A 19,620-nucleotide genomic window follows, 5' to 3' on the forward strand; every position below is an offset into this window, starting at 1 on the left:
GTGACAATATTTATTCCACTTTTCTCTCAACTCATTAGTCAGTAGGCACATACTAAGTATCTAATTTTGGATGCCAAATTCTGATACAGGCCAAAGCATCCAATAAAAATAATGATCATTGGTGAGGATGTAGGGAAAAGGTAACCCTTGCGCACTGTTGGTGGGAATGTAAATTAGTACAGCCATCGTGGAAGACAATATGGAGGTTTCTCAAAAAATTAAAGATAGTAATATTACATAATCGAGCTACCCTACTACTATGTACATATCCAAAGGAAATGAAATCAGTATGTCACAGAGATGTCTGCACATCCATGTTTATTGCAGCATTATTCACAATAGCCAAAATACAGAATCAACCTACGGGTCTGCCAATGGATGAATGAAGAAAGAAAATTTGGTGATATACACAGTGGTATATTATTTGTCCTTTAAAAAGAATGAAATCCTGTCATTTGTGACAACATGAACGAACTCAGAGAACATGATGTTAAGTGAAATAAGCCAGACACAGGAAGACAAATACCACATGATCTTACTCACATGTGAAAACTAAAAAAGTTGATCATATAGAATTGAGCAAGGAATTATATTTACCAGGGATTGAAGTGCTTGAGAAGATGTTTTTAAAGGGTACAGAATTTCAGTTAGATGGGCGGAAGTCCAAGAGATTATTGTACAACATGTTGACTATAATAATATATTACATGATTGAAAAATGCTGAGAGTGGATGTAAAGTGTTATCATCACACAAGTGAAAATCACATAAGGTAATGCATTTGTTAATTAGCTAGATTTCATCATTCCACAATGTATATACACTTCAAAACATCATGTTGTACACAGTAAACACATACAATTTTATCTGTCAATATAAAAAAAATTAGATATTTTTAAAGATGCAGAAAAAAACCCTAAGAATCTACTTTCTTTCAATGTCCTTTGTGAAATCTCAGTTTCCAACCACCTTACTTTACACACAATACTTGCTTTAGTCACTAATAGCCTCCTTTTAATCAAATGCAATGAAACTGATATTCTAAACCCTCCCTGACCTCTCAGAAGCCTATACTGCCATTAGCATATCCACTTGCTTAAAATGTTCTCTCCTTGAACTTCAAAGGTACCACACTCCGTTGCCTTTCCACCTATTTGGTCATTGTTTCTTCTACCTGCCTCTCATTCTGTTTTACTAGATCCCATTCTCAATGGTCATGTTCTGTCACTGAAAATGCTCTCCCCAAGCTCATCCATTCCCATGGTTTCTATCACCATTTGGGGCATTTAAATCTTCTTTATCTTGGTTTCTTCATATGTGAAGCAGAGTTAATAGTAACAACTACTACTACTTAAGATTGCTGTGAAAATTAAATGAGCTAATATATGGAAAATGTACAGAAAAAAACCTGACACAACATAAATTATCATTATTCTTAAAATCCATATACTAATAACTCTTCCAACCTGATCTCTGGCCTCAACTTACCTCCTCTGAGCTCCTGAATTATGCTCCAGAGTTTCTGCTCAGTGTTTTCACTCTGATGATGCACATGACTTAATCTGTCCGAAATTAAAAAAAAAAAAAATCCCTTCTCTACTTAGCCCACAAAAGCTGATTCTTCTGTATCCTCTACTTACTTATTAACTGATGAACACTTTCATCATTTATTGGGTACCTAACTACATATCAGACACTGTACTATGCATAAGAATAAAGGTAAATAAAACAGACCTGTTCTCTGCTTGTGGATCTCAACAACTACAAAAACAAAACCTTTAAGTAAGATGAAGAGAAGCCACCATGTTAGAAAGGATTGAAAGAAAAAAGTATTCCAGCTGGGGAAACAGCAAGAAGTATAGCCTTTTGACAGAAAAAAATAACTCTTGGAATATGAAGAAAGCTGAGAGGAGGCAACAACGTTGGAGCTTAGCAAATAAGAGGAGCATAGCACAAGATGTGGCTGGAGAAGTAGGTGAGCCAGATCATAGAGGACATTGACAGTCCTGGTAAGAACTTTGGAATGTAGTCTAAGTGAAATACAGTGAAGGATTTTAGGTAGAGAAATCACACATTCTGTTTATAATTTTAAGATATTATTTTGCCTGCTTTGTAGAGATTTGCAAACGAGGATGAAGCTCAGTGGTAGAAAAGGCTACAGTAACCGAAACAGCATGGTACTAGTACCAAAACAGATACATAGACCAATGGAACAGAACAGAGGACTCAGGAATAATGCCACACATCTACAACTATCTGATCTTTCACAAACCTGACAAAAACAAGCAATGGGGAAATGATTCCCTATTTAATATATGGTGTTGGGAAAACTGTCCAGCCATATGCAGAAAACTGAAACTGGATCCCTTCCTTACACCTTATACAAAAATTAACTCAAGATAGATTAAAGACTTAAATGTAAGATCTAAAACCATAAAAACCCTAGAGGAAAACGTAGGCAATATCATTCAGGATAGTCATGGGCAAAGACTTCATGACTAAAACACCAAAAACAATGGAAACAAAAGCCAAAGTTGACAAATGGGATCTAATTAAACTAAATAGCTTCTGCACAGAAAAAGATACTATCATCAGAGTGAAGAGGCACCCCACAGAATGGCAGAAAATTTTAGCAATCTATCCATCTGACAAAGGGCTAATATCCAGACTCTACAAATAGCTTCAACAAACTTACGAGAAAAAAAACAACCCCATCAAAAAGTGGGTAAAGGATAGGAACAGACACTCCTCAAAAGAAGACATTTATGTGGCCAACGAACATGTGAAAAAAAGTACAGCATCACTGGTCATTAGAGAAATGTAAAACAAAACCACAATGAGATACCATCTCATACCAGTTAGAATGGCGATCATTAAAAAGTCAGGAAACAACAGATGCTGGAGAGGATGTGGAGAAATAGGAATGCGTTTATACTGTTGGTGGGAGTGTAAATTAGTTCAACCATTGTGGAAGACAGTGTGGCAATTCCTCAAGGATCTAGAACCAGAAATACCATTTGACCCAGCAATCCCATTACTGGGTATTACTCAAAGGATTATAAATCATTCTACTTATGTTTATTGCAGCACTGTTCATAATAGCAAAGACTTGGAACCAACTCAAATGCCCATCAATAATAGACTGGATAAAGAAAATGTGACACATATACACCATGGAATACTATGCAGCCATAAAAAAGGATGAGTTCATGTCCTTTGCAGGGACATGGATAAAGATGGAAACCATCATTCTCAGCAAACTAACACAGGAACAGAAAACCAAACACCGCATGTTCTCACTCATGAGTAGGAGTTAAACAATAAGAACACGTGGACACAGGGAGGGAAACATCACACACTCTCTGTCAGGGGGTGGGAGACTAGGGGAGGGATAGCATTAGGAGAAATACCCACTGTAGATGATGGGTTGATGGGTTGATGGGTGCAGCAAACCACCATGGCACATGTATACCTATATAACAAACCTGCATGTTCTGTACATGTATACCTGAATATAAAGTATAATTTTTTTAAAAAAAAGATGTAAGTCAAGAGAAGCATCTATTAAACTATCTGACATTCTGTTTAACAATATTGAATTATAAAGCTTTGTCACTGGACCAGACAAGAGGTGATGTTTGTCTGGATTCAAATGGTGGTGGGAAGAAATGCATGGATATTGAATATATTTTGGAAGTGGACTCAACATGACTTGGTGATAGCTTGGATGGAACAGACCGAGCATCAACAAGTCATCAAGAATTTCTTTATCTCGATATGTTACCCTGTTTAAGCTAGAAAGTTGAAGTCATCTAGAAATGCTCACCCTCCCTTAGCACTAACATCTAATTGGTCCTTAAACCCTGCCCATTCCACATCCCAAATGTCTCCCAAATGCCATCTTTCTTTTCTAAACATGCCGCTATCCTCACTTGCTTCCCACTCATCAGCAGAGTCCATCATCATTTTCCCAAAGTAGACTTGCTTTAAAAGAATTCAACAGGGGCGGGGTGTGGCAGGAGTGAAGAAGATAGGCAGAAAAAAAGAGGCAATTTTTAAATGATTTTTTAATATGACGGACATTGAAAAGTTCTTATACTGTTCCCACCACTTTTGTGAATATGTAAACATTACCACAATAAAAGGTTAAAACAAGCAAATAAATAAAAACTACTCAGAGACCTTTTAATTATCTACCTTACTATACCTGCCTAGCCCATCTTCTTCAGACCTTCATACAGATCTATAGAGCAAATTGTCATGACTCTCCCTTTTTTTTAGTTCTTAACTTTCTTTTTTTTCTTGTAATAGGACTTCAATCAACGTAACTTTTAGAAGCAGAGGGTAGAGAAAGGGAAACTTTATCTCAAGGTTGATTAGAGTTCAGCCCAAAGAAGTCACTATAAACTCAAAATTTCTTTGAAGTATTTTTTTGAGGTCATGCAAGTTTTACATTCTGGTGCTTAATAGTCTGTGTCTTTAAATAAAAATAATGTCTTAACAACTTGAGGCTTTGAAAGAAAAAGAAATACACCCTGCGTATCTCATGACTTCATGGGCACTTTGATATTGCATTCAATCCCTAAATATCCATGTAAGAAATCTGCGGTGAATTGAGAGATCCAAGGCCAAATATCAAGTTCAGCATGATGGCAATACTATGTCTTCTCTATCTCAGTTTTGCAATATCCAAGAACTATGTGGGTAAAAAGAAAATGCATTTTCCACTATTGTATGCACTGTGCCAGAGTTATCACTGAATCATCATGACCAGAATGCAGCTAAAGACATTGTCTGAAGACACAGGCTACTGTGCATAGAATCCTCATAAGCTTTGTAAAGGTCTCTTTTAGTTTCTCAAGGAAACACATCTAGAGACTTTGAGTACTTGAGAGTCTGAAAGTACTAGTACTTCCTACAGTCAATTATTTTATCTTATTCTCAAATTTTTTTAATAGTATTTTTAATTGGTCACTCTTGAAAAAAAAAATCTGCAAAATAAGCCAATTTTGTGAGCTCTTCTTTATCATTACAGTTAAAATAATCCATTTACATTATTTAGGTTTTACTTTTTATCTTTTCTTTCCATGATGACAAATGAATTTTCAACTCTGACTGTAAAAATATTATAGCCATGTCCAGGTATGATGGCTCACACCTGTAATCTCAACACTTTGGGAGGCCAAGGCAGGTGGACCATTTGAGGTCAGGAGTTCGAGACCAACCTGGCCAACATGGTGAAACCCTATCTCTATTAAAAATACAAAAAATTAACCAGGTGTGGTGGCACATGCCTGTAATCCCAGCTACTGAGGAGGCTGCAGTAGGAGAGTCGCTTGAATCTGAAAGGTGGAGGCTGCAGTGAGCCAAGATCACACCACTGCACTGGATGACATCACTGCCTGGATGACAGAGCAAGACTCCTCAAAAAAAAATATATATATATATATTTATATATATATCATATATATTTTATAGATAGCCAATACCTTCTTTAATTAAATTTATTTATATCTATGCACCAAATAAAATGGCAAACTAACTTTCTTTTGTTGAAAGAGATATTCAAACTATAATACTTAAAAAAATTTTAAAAATTTATCCCATCATTGAACAGCCTATGAAAACATAAAAGCAAAATGTTCCTTGTGAAGAGAGTGATGTTGGATTAAATGAGGATCTTGATGGACAAGCCTGACCTTCCACATGATTCTAAAACTAGTTCTGAAGAAACCTTTTGAGACAAGATTACTTGTTATTTATAAAAATAAACAATCAAGCAAAATATTCTAATAATTATCCTTAAATTCTGCATGATTGATTTTTAGATGTTACCCTAGGAATAGTTTTATGTAGTTGTTGATTCAGATTTTCCAACATAAGACACAACATAACTTGGTGCCCATTTACATTTCTACAATAAACAAAACCCACACTTTAAGTAAGCATTAAGGTATCTATTATAATTGTTAGATTAGCCATTTGTGCTAGTGTCCAATTCCTCCTGTATATTCAGATTTTAGGTTTCTTTTTTTGCTGTCAAATTCACTGGAGGATTTTTCTTTTGTTTGTTTTTGTTTTTTGAGATGGAGTTTTGCTCTTGTCATCCAGGCTGGAGTGCAATGGCGCAATCTCGGCTCACTGCAGCCTCCGCCTCCTGGGTTCGAGCAATTTTCCTGCCTCAGCCTCCTGAATAACTGGGACTACAGATGTGTGCCACCACATCCAGCTAATTTTTGTATACTGGAGGATTTTAAGAGAAAAGTGGAAGCTATCGCAGACTAAATGGTATCCTGTGTTGCTTCATTATGCCTTGAATAGTCAAGCTGAAAGTTTCCTGATATAATCAACCTTTCAAGTTCCCAGTTAAAAATGCAATTTAAAAAAATCATGATGCTTTAAAAAGACAGACTAAAGTGGCACTGCCATGAGTTTTAAAGTATTTGCTATTTCTTCATGTTTATGTGCATGCATTTAAAAAATGTGAACATTGAAAACTTATTTGCATCCAAATCTCCATGTAAAACTGAAGCTCCACAAAGACATGCCATTTTTATCCCATGACTTCATACTTTTGTCTTTTCCCTCAGGGAATGCACAGGGCAGCATCAAAGATCATTCACAGTGAGCTCCTTCCTGACTTGACAATTCCCTTGCTTTCCTTCCCTGACTCTTCCCTTCATAGATGTTGCACCAAACTCTTTCAATGTTTTCCTCACATGGCCTTTAAACAATACTTTCTCTTGCATATACAATCAGCTCTTCTTATCCAGGGTTTCCACATCCATAGATTCAACCAACCACGGATGAAAAATATTCAGAAAATCTGACGTGAGAGATATCTGGCTGCAACATCTGTCACCCCATTGACTGCCCGGGCTGATTTGGCTGATCTGGCTTACTAGGCAAGTGTACCCTTCCTCCCTCACTGCTCCATGCACATCTCTCCTGAAGGTGCACATTTGGTTGAAGGTGAGAGGTGACAATGTGCTAGCAGCCCTCACTCTCAGCACCTCCTCGGCCTCGTAGTCCACTCTGGTGGCACTTGAGGAGCCCTTGAGCCCGCTACTGCACTGTAGGAGCCCCTCTCTGGGCTGGCCCAGGCTGCAGCCAGCTGGCTCTAGTTGCAGGCAGGTGTGGAGGGAGACGCACGGGTGGGAACCGGGGCTGTGAGTGGTGCTCACAGGCCAGCACAAGTTCCTGCAGGCACTTTCCCGCCGGCACCGGCGCAGGCTTGGTGGGCCCCACACTCAGAGCAGCCAGCTGGTGCCGACTGGCCCAGGGCAGTGAGGGGCTTAGCACCTGGGCCAGCAGCTGCGGAGGTTGCACCAGGTCCCCCAGTACTGCTGGCGCCCACGGTCAAATTCTCGCTGGGCCTCAGCCGCCAGCCCGCTGGGCAGGGCTCCTGACCTGCAGCCTGCCATGCCCGAACCTCCCCCACGGTGGGCTCCCGCAAGCCTCCCTCCCCAAGGAGCACTGCCCCCTGCTTAGCGGTGCTCGGTCTCATCAACCGCCCAGGGACTGAGGAGTGCAGGCCCCGCTAGGGACTTGTGGGCAGCTCCACCTGCAGCCCCAGTGCAGAATCCACTAGGTGAAGCCAGCTGGGCCCCCCAGTCTGGTGGGGACTTGGGGAACTTTTATGTCTAGCTAAGGGATCATAAATGCACCAATCAGCACTCTGTCTAGCTCAGGGTTTGTAAATACACCAGTCAGCACTCTGTCAAAATGGACCAATCAGCTCTTTGTAAAATGGCCCAATGAGCAGGATGTGGGTGGGGCCAGGTAAGGGAATAAAAGGAGGCTGCCCCAGACAGGCAGCAGCAACCTGCTGGGGGTCCCCTTCCACACTGTGGAAAGTTTGTTCTTTTGCTCTTTGCAATAAATCTTGCTGCTGCTCACTCTTTGGGTCCACGCTGCCGTTAAGAGCTGTAACACTCACCGCAAAGGTCTGCAGCTTCACTTGTGTCAGTGAGACCATGAACCCACCGGGAAGAATGAACAGCTCCAGACCTGCTGCCTTTAAGAACTATAACACTCACCGCGAGGGTCCGAGGCGTCATTCTTGAAGTCAGCGAGACCAAGAACCCACCAATTCCGGATATAAAAGGACGACCATCCCTGACAGAGGACCAGCCTTCAGTCAAGGGTATAAGAGTAGCTGCACTCCCCTGCTAGAACCTCCAAAGAAGCTCTCAAAAATATTCAGAAAAAGAAAGTAAAAAAACAAGGATAAAATAAAATTATTGGGGCCATCAGAGCCTAAACCATGATGGCCATCAACTTCTCCGCCCACAGTTCAAATGCCTGTGGCATTACAACCTCAAATACAAGTTAGACAAGTACAACCCCCAAAAACATCAAGCAAAAAACAAGAATAAAATAAAGAAACAAGAAATAAAAGCAAGAATAAAATAAAATAATACGAGAATAAAAAATAAAAATGTAAAAAAAAGTGTAAAAACTATTCATATAGCATTTATCTCGCATTAGGTATTATAAGTAATCTAGAGATAATTTAACATATATGGGAGAATTGTGCAGGTTATATGAAAATACTATACTATATTTTAGAAAGGGACTTGGGTGTCCAAGGATTTTGATATCTGTGGGGGTCCTGAAACCAACCTCTCACAGATACTGAGGGGCCATTGCATTGTTATCTCTGCCTGGAACTCCATTTCTCCCTCTTCTCTCCTGGCAAACTCATACTTCTAAACCTTTCAAAGATCAAAAACTGGGCTGGGCATGGTCGCTCGTGCCTGTAATCCCAGCACTTTGGGAGGCCGAGGTGGGCAGATCACGAGGTCAGGGGATCGAGACTATCCTGGTTAACACAGTGAAACCCTGTCTCCACTAAAAATACAAAAAATTAGCCGATGTGGTGGCATGCACCTGTAGTCCTAGCTTCTTGGGAGACTGAGGTAGGAGAATGGCGTGAACCTGGGAGGTGGAGGTTGCAGTGAGCCGAGATTGTGCCACTGCACTCCAGCCTGGGTAACAAAGTGAGACTCCATCTCAAAAAAGAAAAAGAAAAAATATCTAAAACTCCATAAAGTTTTCTCTGAACCTGGGCTCCTATGTACCTCCATAATGTATATCTTAATGTATCTGCTCACAGACTTGCCTTCCTACTAGGCGTCCTATTCATTTTCTATCACAAGAATCTAACACAGTGATTTCCATGTACTAGATGCTCACTAAATTTTAGTTAAATGATTCACAAAATACTGTATTTGTCCTTTGTCTTTAATGATGGATCATTTTGACAATATAGATTATTTAAAATGCCTATTAATCACTTAAACTCAGAAAGTTGGAGACTAATAAAGACCAAGTAAATTGAGTGAGTGACAGATTCTATTACAAGCATATGCCTAAGAAGCCAGGATCATAAAGAATTGATTAAAGCCTCACTGTATTGGTTTTGATACTGGGTTATCAAACATCATTGATCTCTGTCTCTTAGAGACATTTATTCATAGGACAAATTTTCATTTTTTGAAAGTTGTAGATATATTTCTAACAAAGCATAAAGAAAAGAAATAAAATTATCCTTCCTGTGCTTGTAAGCCTATAAACAATAAGTGATTCTGAATTCCAAAGCATACTGACAGAAGGTTGGGGGTTCCAAAGCATACTGACAGAAGGTTGTTTTCTGTAGAAGAACATCACAGCAAGAAGAGTAATGTATTGGCTTTTACTCTCAACATATCTAACATGAAAGTATAATTTATGGTTGCTTCCAACTTACTTTATCATGACATGGAATGAAAATTCTTCTATTTAATAACTCAATGCAGTGGCTGCAGTCATGCTCAGTACAATTCCTAACAGGTCTTCTCATTGTTACTTCAAATGATTTCTCAATTTCCCAGCTCTCAATAAATAATCCTATGTCTTCCATATTTGTAATAATTGTGCCATTTTGCATCCTTAGATCATCATCTGGATCTTCATTGCAAACTCCTTGAAAGAATATGTGACAATTAGAAAAAATAAAACTTAAACCAGTGTAGACAGCACAACTAAATCAGCTAAATAATAGATTTTAAATGACCGAATGATTTACTGTACGAGGTGCCAAGTTTATGTATCCTTGAACTCTTACATCGAAAGAACTTTTTAAATTATGTTCTGATTTTTTGATAAAATAGTGTAGAACTAACTGCCATAACCCAATAAGAAAGGTATCAAAAGCCTAGAAGTCAAGATACATGAAGAGATCAGAGAAGATTAAGAAAGAAGACATTCATTCTGCTCCTACTCTTCCATTACTACCACCATCTTCTAACTTAGTAACTAGTTTTTGAGTTTGGCAAGGTACTTCCTACAGTAATGGATATTTGGTGATTGGTTCCCAGGCTTCCACTTCCCTGTGAAAACTCTGCCTGAAAATATTAAATATTTTTCTTTCAGGAGCTATCACTGCTCCATCACCTAGTGCAGGACATCATTCCAGGTGACATAAAGGTAATCTTCACTCCCTTGCATTAGCAACTGTTCCAGGTAATCCAGGCATAAACCAGCAAGCATGTAGTAGTCACCTAGGCACATAAATTTATTCAAATAGGGAAAACTTTGATCAAGTTCAAGACTTGAACTGGGAATTCTAGGACACAGGCAATTTTCCTTCCTTGGGATAACATGACCTGTTGATAGCTGTAATACCTTGACCTGCTGCAGCCTCTATCTTCCTTGAGAAAAGCCAAATTGTGGATGAGCTTACTCTTCATCAAATGCAGTGCAGAGCCAGGAAAGTAATGAGATCAGATCTATAATCATACCTTACCTGAATCCCATCCTACTTTAAGACATAATTTTTCTTAATTCCCAAGACTCTGGGCTATAAAATATATGAATAAAAATTTTCTTCAAACATCAAATCTTAATCCCCAAGTGAAGGGGTGGCCTGCCCCTCCACACCTGCGGGCATTTCTCATTAGGTGGAATGAGAGACTTGAGAAAAGAAATGAGACACAGAGACAAAGTATAGAGAAAGAAAAAGTGGGCCCTGGGGACTGGTGCTCAACATACAGAGGACCCACGCTGGCACTGGTCTCTGAGTTCCCTCAGTATTTATTGATCATTATCTTTACCATCTTAGAAAAAAGGAAGTGGCAGGATAATAGGATCATCATAGGGAGAAGGTCAGCAGTAAGACATGTGAATAAAGATCTCTGTGACATAAGTGTAAGGAAAAGTGCTGTGCCTTGATATGCATATGTAAACATCTCCATAAACCTTTTTAGTGCATAAAGAGCAGCATGGTGCTAGCAAGTCCCACCTTTTGCCCTAAGGCGGTTTTCTCCTTTCTCATTAAACAGAACAGACAATCGGGTTTTACACCGGGATGTTCCATTGCCCAGGGACGGGCAGGAGACAGATGCTTTTCTCTATCTCAACTGCCAAGAGGCCTTCTTTCCTCTTACACTAGTCCTCCTCAGCACAGACCCTTCACAGGTGTCAGGCTGGGGGACGATCAGGTCTTTCCCTTCCCACGAGGCCATATTTCAGACTATCACATGGGGAGAAACCTTGGACAATACTTAGCTTTCCTAGGCAGAGGTCCCTGCGACCTTTGGCAGTGTACGTGTCCCTGGGTACTTGAGATTAAGAGAATAGTGATGACTTTTAACAAGCATGCTGCCTTCAGGCACTTGTTTAACAAAGCACACCCTGCACAGCCCCAAATCCATTAAATCTTGAGTCACCACAGCACATGTCTCTTACAAGGACAGGGTTGGGGGTAGGGTTACAGATTAACAGCATCTCAAATACAGAACAAAATGGAGTCTCTTATGTCTACTTCTTTCTATGGACACAGTAACAGTCCGATCTCTCTTTCTTTTCCCCACACCCAAGGAGATATATCAGGATGAATAAAGGTTGCAATGCTTCACTTCTGTAAATACACAGGGTACTACGTGCAATTAAACATTTAAAAAAATTAAGTGAACTACATTGTAAAGCAGCTACTATTTTTTAAGTCTAAACTTTTCTAGAGAAAGGCAATTGCAAGTAAAAATATGTTTTCACTGCAACTTCAGTCACCACTCCAGACTTCATACTACTTCATACTACTCCAGTGCTGTGTAGAATGAGATGTCAACAGAAGCCTCTCATTCCAGTGTTCAGACTCTGTTTGGATAACAGTCTTACTCACCAGAAGCTTTTCAGCCAGCACCCAGCCTAGTGATCCTGACAGCACCCAGATTTCCCTTTAATTAAGCATACTTCTCTCATTGTGGAGGTCAAGGAATTTAGGGAATGAGCCCTGGTTAGCAAAAAGGTGATCCTAGCCCTCTCTCTGCAGCACTTAGTTAAGAATTCAGCTAGCAGAGTGGCTGTCTACATGAAAGCAAGAGCTAATAGTAGAGAAGAATAAAAAGCATAAATATCAAACTGAAATAATACCCTTCAACAGTGATAAGTTATAGGAGAAAACATACATTTTCAGTCTCGGTTATTACTCAGTAATAACTACTGATTTAGTACATATACTAAATTAAGTATATACTCAATAATGCTTATTTCCAAATAATAACCTTAAGTCACCATAGAAATTTATGCTATGTTTAGCATGCTGTAAACAAGTGAGGAACTAAGAAAACCATTTTAGCAAAAATTTCCTTTACATTTTAAAACAGGAAATGTGGATTATTTTGTGTAATTTGTTGAGGGCAAGGACTTAGCCACTCATATTTGAGTTGTCAGCATCAAGCGTAATGTCAGATACACAGAAGATGATCCATAAACTTTTGCTTAATTAATATTTACTGAGATTAAAAATAGATACATTTGTACTAAACCAACATTTATTGACTGTGTGTATTTATGTGTTGTGTTTATGTTAACTTTCACATGTAATCCAAACAATCTTGAAAATAGACATTACTGTCCCCTTTTAAAGATGAGGAAACTGACATTCTCTTAAGAGCACAAAGCTGTAAAGATAATAACCTGTGTTCAATTTTCTAGCAGACACCAGAGCCAGTACTCTTTTTATTTCATTATGTACCTACAGATATTTCTAATTTGTTTCCTTTGACTTAAAACTCTTTATATATCTGCATAATATATTACAATATTAAACCTAGATGTAATGGTATATCTAAGCATTGCATTTCATGATAAAACTAGGACAAATATTCTGAACATTGTGTTCTTTCAAGATGACTTAAACGAGTTTTCTCTGATTTCAAACTTTTAAAAAAATTAAGAGGAAACGAAGATACACAAGCCTTTAAACTTTCTACACCTCATTTGTATCACTTATAAATTGAAATAACACTATTATCTACTTACTAGATCTTAAAATTAAGTGAATTAAAATATTCAAAATAATGTCTGATGCTTTATTAATGCCTAATAAAGACGAGCTAGTGGAAACACAAACAGCATCACAGTAATAGCAGTAAGCATATATTTTCATAAAATATCTAAATTGAAGTGTTATTTCCTGCTCCCTAGCACATTTATGGAAAAATCATTGCTTACTTCAATATTTACATGGGAACTGAAAGTTAGTATCACATCTCAAATCTGAAAAATGGGGCAACAGGGCCCAAAATGGTATAGCGTGAATAGAAAAAAATAATAAAAAATAATAATAACAGACAAAAATCAAGATTTGAAGGGCAGCACTCACCACAAAGTCCTTCTGTGTAGGATGACAAGTTAAATCGGAGGCCAAAATGAATGTCTATGATTCCTGTAAGATGAGACCACTTTATGATTAGTCCAGCTGGAGTAGTAATTACATACATTGAACCAGAATCGTCTATGGACAGTTCCTGACTTGAAAATGGCAAAGGCACAACAATGGAATCCACTTCTACCTAGAATAACATAAATACAACTGTTAAGAAATGTTTACTTAAATATACAAATTAAGAGAATACAGATTATTCCTTTATTCTGATTTAATGTAAACTGTTTTTTAATTTTAAAAAAAGTATTTCTTACTGCTGCCACAACTTCTCAGAACCTTTAAAAAAGTTCTTTTATTGTTCCTTTGCTGTGTTTTGCTCTAGTCAATATTTGTTCTAATGTCATTGCCTTTCATTTTTCCTCAAAATTTAACTGTTTTATGTTATGTATGCTTTTATGTCTGTTTCCTTCAATTTATGTTTATATTAATAACACCATCCTTTGGTGAAACCCCGTCTCTACTAAAAAATACAAAAAACTAGCCGGGCGACATGGCGGGCGCCTGTAGTCCCAGCTGCTTGGGAGGCTGAGGCAGGAGAATGGCGTGAACCCAGGAGGCGGAGCTTGCAGTGAGCTGAGACCCGGCCACTGCACTCCAGCCTGGGCGGCAGAGTGAGACTCCGTCTCAAAAAAAAAAAAAAAAAAAAAAAAAAAAAATAACACCATCCTTCTAATATGAATTTAAGATAATAATGTTATTTTCTGGACATTTTTCTTAATCTGGATTCTTTCATTGATCTGCTAAAACATTGTTTGCTTAGCTGCAATGTTCATAACAATCACCTGTCAGGCTTGTTAAAGATCAAGATTCCCAGTGATTCGACTTTCCAGGTTTGCATTGGATTATAGACTGTATTTTTAGCATGTACTAAATAAGTATAGACAGTCTATACAGGTATTTGGTGATACTAATGTAGGCAATCCAATGATTATACTTTGAAAAATAGTTTTAAATAATGGCAATGGCATGAAGCCATGAGCTGTAACTAGCAGCAAATTTCTCGAAGCTATGCCTCACCAACCATTCAATTTCTCATTTTTATATCTTGTTCATACTGTTGTCCTTGAGCTGAAACATACTTTCTCTTTCTCTCCCTTCTTTCTACTTGTTCTTTAAGATTTATCTTAAGTGTGACCTCCTCCAAAAAAGACCTGTTCGACCCGCCTATGAACTATAAAACATTAAGTTACTCTTCTTTTTATTTCTATGATATCTTGGTCATAATTCTCTCACTGTACCTCCTCTTGCTTTCTAATCAGCAGATAATTACATTATGCAAATCATGCAAAAGTATATGTTACTTGAGATCAAGACCTACGTGGTTTTATCATGTTAAACTCTCACTAAGTGATTTTCAAAAATAACTCATCATTAGCTGAATACAGTGCCTGACCAGTGAATCACCAGTGATGAGTTCATCTGGGGTCAAAAATAAGTCCTTCCACCCAAATGCTACAAATAATGACACTGACCAGCTTTGTGTTTACTTCTCACCCACTTCCTGTAAGTATATCAACCTCATCAAACTCAAAGGTATACGCAAATGCTATCATTTTTAAAAAGTACCTTATTTATATATTTTGTTTTACTTAATTAAATCTTTTAAATATCTTCTTACATTTTTAGGCTCATTTTAATATTATTTTCAGTCTAGAAGCTATGGACCTATGCTAACAGGTTGAATTATTTCCAGAAAGTGCATAGTACCTCAGCCATATTAAGAAAAATCTTTACACATTTTTTTTTTCATATTTTAGAGAGAATAACTTAGAACTGAGTGAAACACTGAGTTCATAACTCACTCCTGTTTGGCAAATATATGGGATAAGAGTTTTTCCTGTAAAACCAAAAGGCTCCTTTCATTTTTTATAATGCATTGCTTTTTTATAATGTATTGTGCTTCTTCAATTTATTTCAAAAAAGTTAAATATTTTTTTCATATTTTTTCTTATTTTAGCTATCTTATTTTTACCAAAAACTTAATTATGTCAATACTTCAAATCCACTCCTTCCATCTGTTCTTAACGGTCTTTATTCTGGTGTTCTTGGCTACTATACTTTTCAACATTATCATCCCTTTCCTTCATATCTTTTCCATTACTGTCTGATTTGAAACGTGATATTAACTCTGACACAAAGAGGACTGGCCAATCACATTATCTCATCGGTCGCTAGTGTATTTAACATGGTTCCTGCAGTTAGCCTCACAGGGGAAAATATTTGCAATAATTGGCACATTATTGAGAGAAAATATAATATTAAGAAACACATTTTATATTGTCCATGAAATGATTAGTATATATAATAACAATTAAATTCCATTGATATGCTTAATTTTCCCTCTTATTGGAAATAACTGTTTATATAATTTATTTTCATCTAACGTGATAAAAACTTTTAACTTTGTGTTCTTACCTTTCTTGCTAACCGATTGACAATTATTTTATGTATGGATGTTGTCACATTTAACTTCTTAAAACAAAGTCCAGAGATTCTTCCAGAGAGAGCCTTAATTTGAAGAAAATTAAAACTTTATGGAGTTAAACATAATTGTAGTGACAAACAGAATGAATGTACTAAACACTTTGCAAATACTCACTAGCTTTTTTAAGGATTTTCCATTCTGGAAAAAAAAAAAGAAAATACTTTTAAATGCATTATTTGACTTTTTAAAACATTATTTGGATTAATATTATATGCCTCTAAAAAGATTGATATGAAAAGTTTTCAGAAATGTTTCTGAAACATTATCAGAAGACCAATCTCAGTATCTCAGTGAGTTCTTGAGGTCTCTCCTCCTATGAGAATTCTTGATGTTGTAATAGACATCAGCTATAGATTTATAACAAAATGACTGCAAAAATGAATTATGACCCACCTGATTCATGGAACATTTTTCAATATGAGCAACTATAATTTCACCAGGAATTCTTACTAAGATATAAGAAGCCATGCTATATAATGCTGCATTGTTTCCATCAAATGTAATAATGCTCAGTTCTGACAACATGGAACACCGACCTACAAAAATGGTGGAAAGTGGATTTAGTCTATTAACCATCTGCATTTTTGGTAATAATTGCTCTTTTTAAAAAAATCTGTTACATTAGCCTTGTTATGTCTGACAACATATACACTATATATATACTATACTGTTATATACTCTGAGCCAAAATCGTAAATCAAATAAAGAAAACTCAAAAACAATAACTTTGGCTCGATGAGGTGAAAGGTTCAAAAAAGTAACACTCTCTCCAGATTGGAAAAAGAAATAAAAAAGATCATCACTTAAGAAATGTAAACTTACAAGGACATTCCCACTCAGGGCAGCAGATATCACTGTTCACTTGAACTGGCCTTCCTCGGAAACCACAGTCAGGCATTTTCACCTCCTTTGGGCAATTAAGAGACCAGTTGTATAACTGCCATTCCATATTAAGGCATATGTATTGGCTACAATTATAAACAGGATCAAATTGCTGAGGCTGTTAATAAAAAAAGATGGGAAGGATTGCATTGGGAGTTATACCTGATATAAATGACGAATTGATGGGTGCTGACGAGTTGATGGGTGCAGCACACCAACATGGCACAAGTATACATATGTAACAAACCTGCACGTTATGCACATGTACCCTAGAACTTAAAGTGTAATAAAAAAAAATAAATAAGTAAAATAAAAAAGATTAGGGTTTTTTTTCCATTCTCAATTAACGTTTTTAATTGATTTTTAAATTTCACATTACTATTGCCCATGTGTACATTTATTAAATATAAAAACTTTTGAAAGATAAAGAATTAAAATTTCACTACAACTTCTTATTGATGTACCCTTTCTATAATATTCAATATGTATTTAATTTAAGCCTTATCTTAATATTGATTGGGTATTAGATTACTCATATATTTGAACAACTGAAGAAAACAATGTTCTCCTAAATTCCCTAGATTAGTTTTTTTGCAAGCAAATTTATAAAACGACAGGTGACCTTTCACATTGTGTTGTGTAAAGCTAGCATATGAATATAACTTCCATTAATGTCAACTTAAAAATCACAACTTAATACTATCTAAATATTTCATTAAAAATTTATATATAACATCAGTTTGACAGCACCTAGACTGTATAATCATAAATTAATTTTATATGTAACTCAAAATGTCTAGGTAAACAAATAAATAAATAAGTGGTAGGTGTTTCAAAGTTTATAAATCACATTCCATTTAAATTATGGTAATAATTATGGCAATGCTAAACTAGACATTTTCTAATTAACCCATTTCATTCTCATAACCCTCTAAGGTAGATACTATTATTTCATATTTATTTTATAGATGAGTAAACAGTGTGGGGGTTAAAGTAATTTGCCCAAAGTCCCACAAATAGAAGATAGTAGAGACAGCATCTCAGTCCAGGCATTGTTACTCAGGAATCTGTACTCTTGACCAATACTCTACTGCATGTCTGGGGATTTCAGAATAAAAATTAACAACTATTTACCACCTATTACATACCATACACTAATAAAGTATCTTTTTGTATTTGCTTCTCCCTAAATCTTTTGGATCAGTTTCTATCATTCCAATATAATATATGATTTTAAAAATAAGGTTAAGAGAAATTACTAATTTTCTAAATAATAAGACTCTTAAGTGAGCACTTCAAAATTTAAGAGTCCAATTTTCCAAAATTTTCTGTGTGAAAGTTGTATCACTTCTCAGGTATTGACTTTGCTTTTCATTTAGCCAGAAAAATGAAAGCAATTACAAGAAAACTACAGCCCTCTCAGACATCTAAACCACCCAAAGGATTTTAGACCTACCACTCTACTGAAACTCTTTTTAACAAGATCACCAACAACTCACCTTGCTAAATCCAATGATCAGTTCTCAGACCTCATCTCAGACCTATTAATACATTCAGTATAGCTTATTACTCCACCTTCCTTATAATATTTTTTTCCTTAGATTTCAGATCACCTGCAGCCTCCTACATTTTCTCCTATTTCTCTGGTTAACATTATTTGCATGTCTGTCATCTTCTCTCAACCTATGAAAGTTGCAGTGGCCCTTTTCACTTCTCTATCTGTACTCCCTTTATTATCTCACCCAGTCTCATACCATTTATCTGATGAGAATTCCCAAAATTTTTTCTTAGCATGACCTATGTATATTCCATGTATGTCCGTCAAATCTGTATTACCATAGCTTTTTGCTGTCTGGGAGGAATCTCAAGCTTCACATGGCAAAAGTAAACTCATGATTATACCCACTCCAGACATTCACTCCCCATGATTTCTCCATCCTGGTTGACACCAGCCCTTTAGTTGCTGAAAGCACAAATTTTAGAATTTTTGTGGCTTCCCTTTTACTCACACTTCACATCTAATCTTTTGGTAAGGTCTGTGGCCTCTACCTTCAAAATATATCCAGGATCCAGGTACTTCTCACCATCTTCACTGCTATCACCTGAACCAGGCCATCATCATTTCTGGCCTAAATTCCTACAATAGCCTCCTAACCAGTTATATTGTCTCCTTACACCTTACCCACAATACACCAGTCAAAATGATCTTGAAACTACTCAGATGGTGTAATTCCTTGACTCAAAAATATACAGCACCTTCCCAAGTCATTTAGAACAGAAGCCACAGTCTTTACAATACAAGGTCTAACATAATCTACTTTATTGTTTACTATTTTATTCCTTTATTACTTACTTGTCTCCTTGTCATTCTTTTAATACAGTAGGTACATTCTTGCCTCAAGGCCTTTGCACTTGCTGGTCCCTCTACCTGGAACTTTGTTGCCCCAGTCCTCTACATGGGTTCACTCTCTCAAATTTGCACATCATTTGCTTAGAGGTCACCTTATCAGTGAAGATTTTCCAACCATCTTATTAAAAATAGT

General features: G+C 36.8%; 1 protein-coding gene across 2 annotated transcripts in view; it reads right to left on the bottom strand.

Annotated features, from left to right (window-relative positions):
• OTOGL (otogelin like) overlaps positions 1 to 19,620 on the bottom strand; it is a 171,469-nt gene that overhangs the window by 27,104 nt on the left and 124,745 nt on the right. For both annotated transcript variants that reach the window (XM_033221163.1, XM_033221162.1), the window contains 6 exons: positions 17,018 to 17,195; positions 16,589 to 16,731; positions 16,310 to 16,333; positions 16,126 to 16,218; positions 13,648 to 13,837; positions 9,751 to 9,965 (listed from right to left, as the gene is read on the bottom strand). In XM_033221163.1, coding sequence (XP_033077054.1) covers positions 9,751 to 9,965; positions 13,648 to 13,837; positions 16,126 to 16,218; positions 16,310 to 16,333; positions 16,589 to 16,731; positions 17,018 to 17,195 — 843 coding nt within the window. The remainder of the gene's footprint in view (positions 1 to 9,750; positions 9,966 to 13,647; positions 13,838 to 16,125; positions 16,219 to 16,309; positions 16,334 to 16,588; positions 16,732 to 17,017; positions 17,196 to 19,620) is intronic.

This window comes from Trachypithecus francoisi, unplaced genomic scaffold (assembly GCF_009764315.1).
Source record: "Trachypithecus francoisi isolate TF-2019V2 unplaced genomic scaffold, Tfra_2.0 Lachesis_group11, whole genome shotgun sequence".
Lineage (NCBI taxonomy): Eukaryota > Metazoa > Chordata > Mammalia > Primates > Cercopithecidae > Trachypithecus > Trachypithecus francoisi.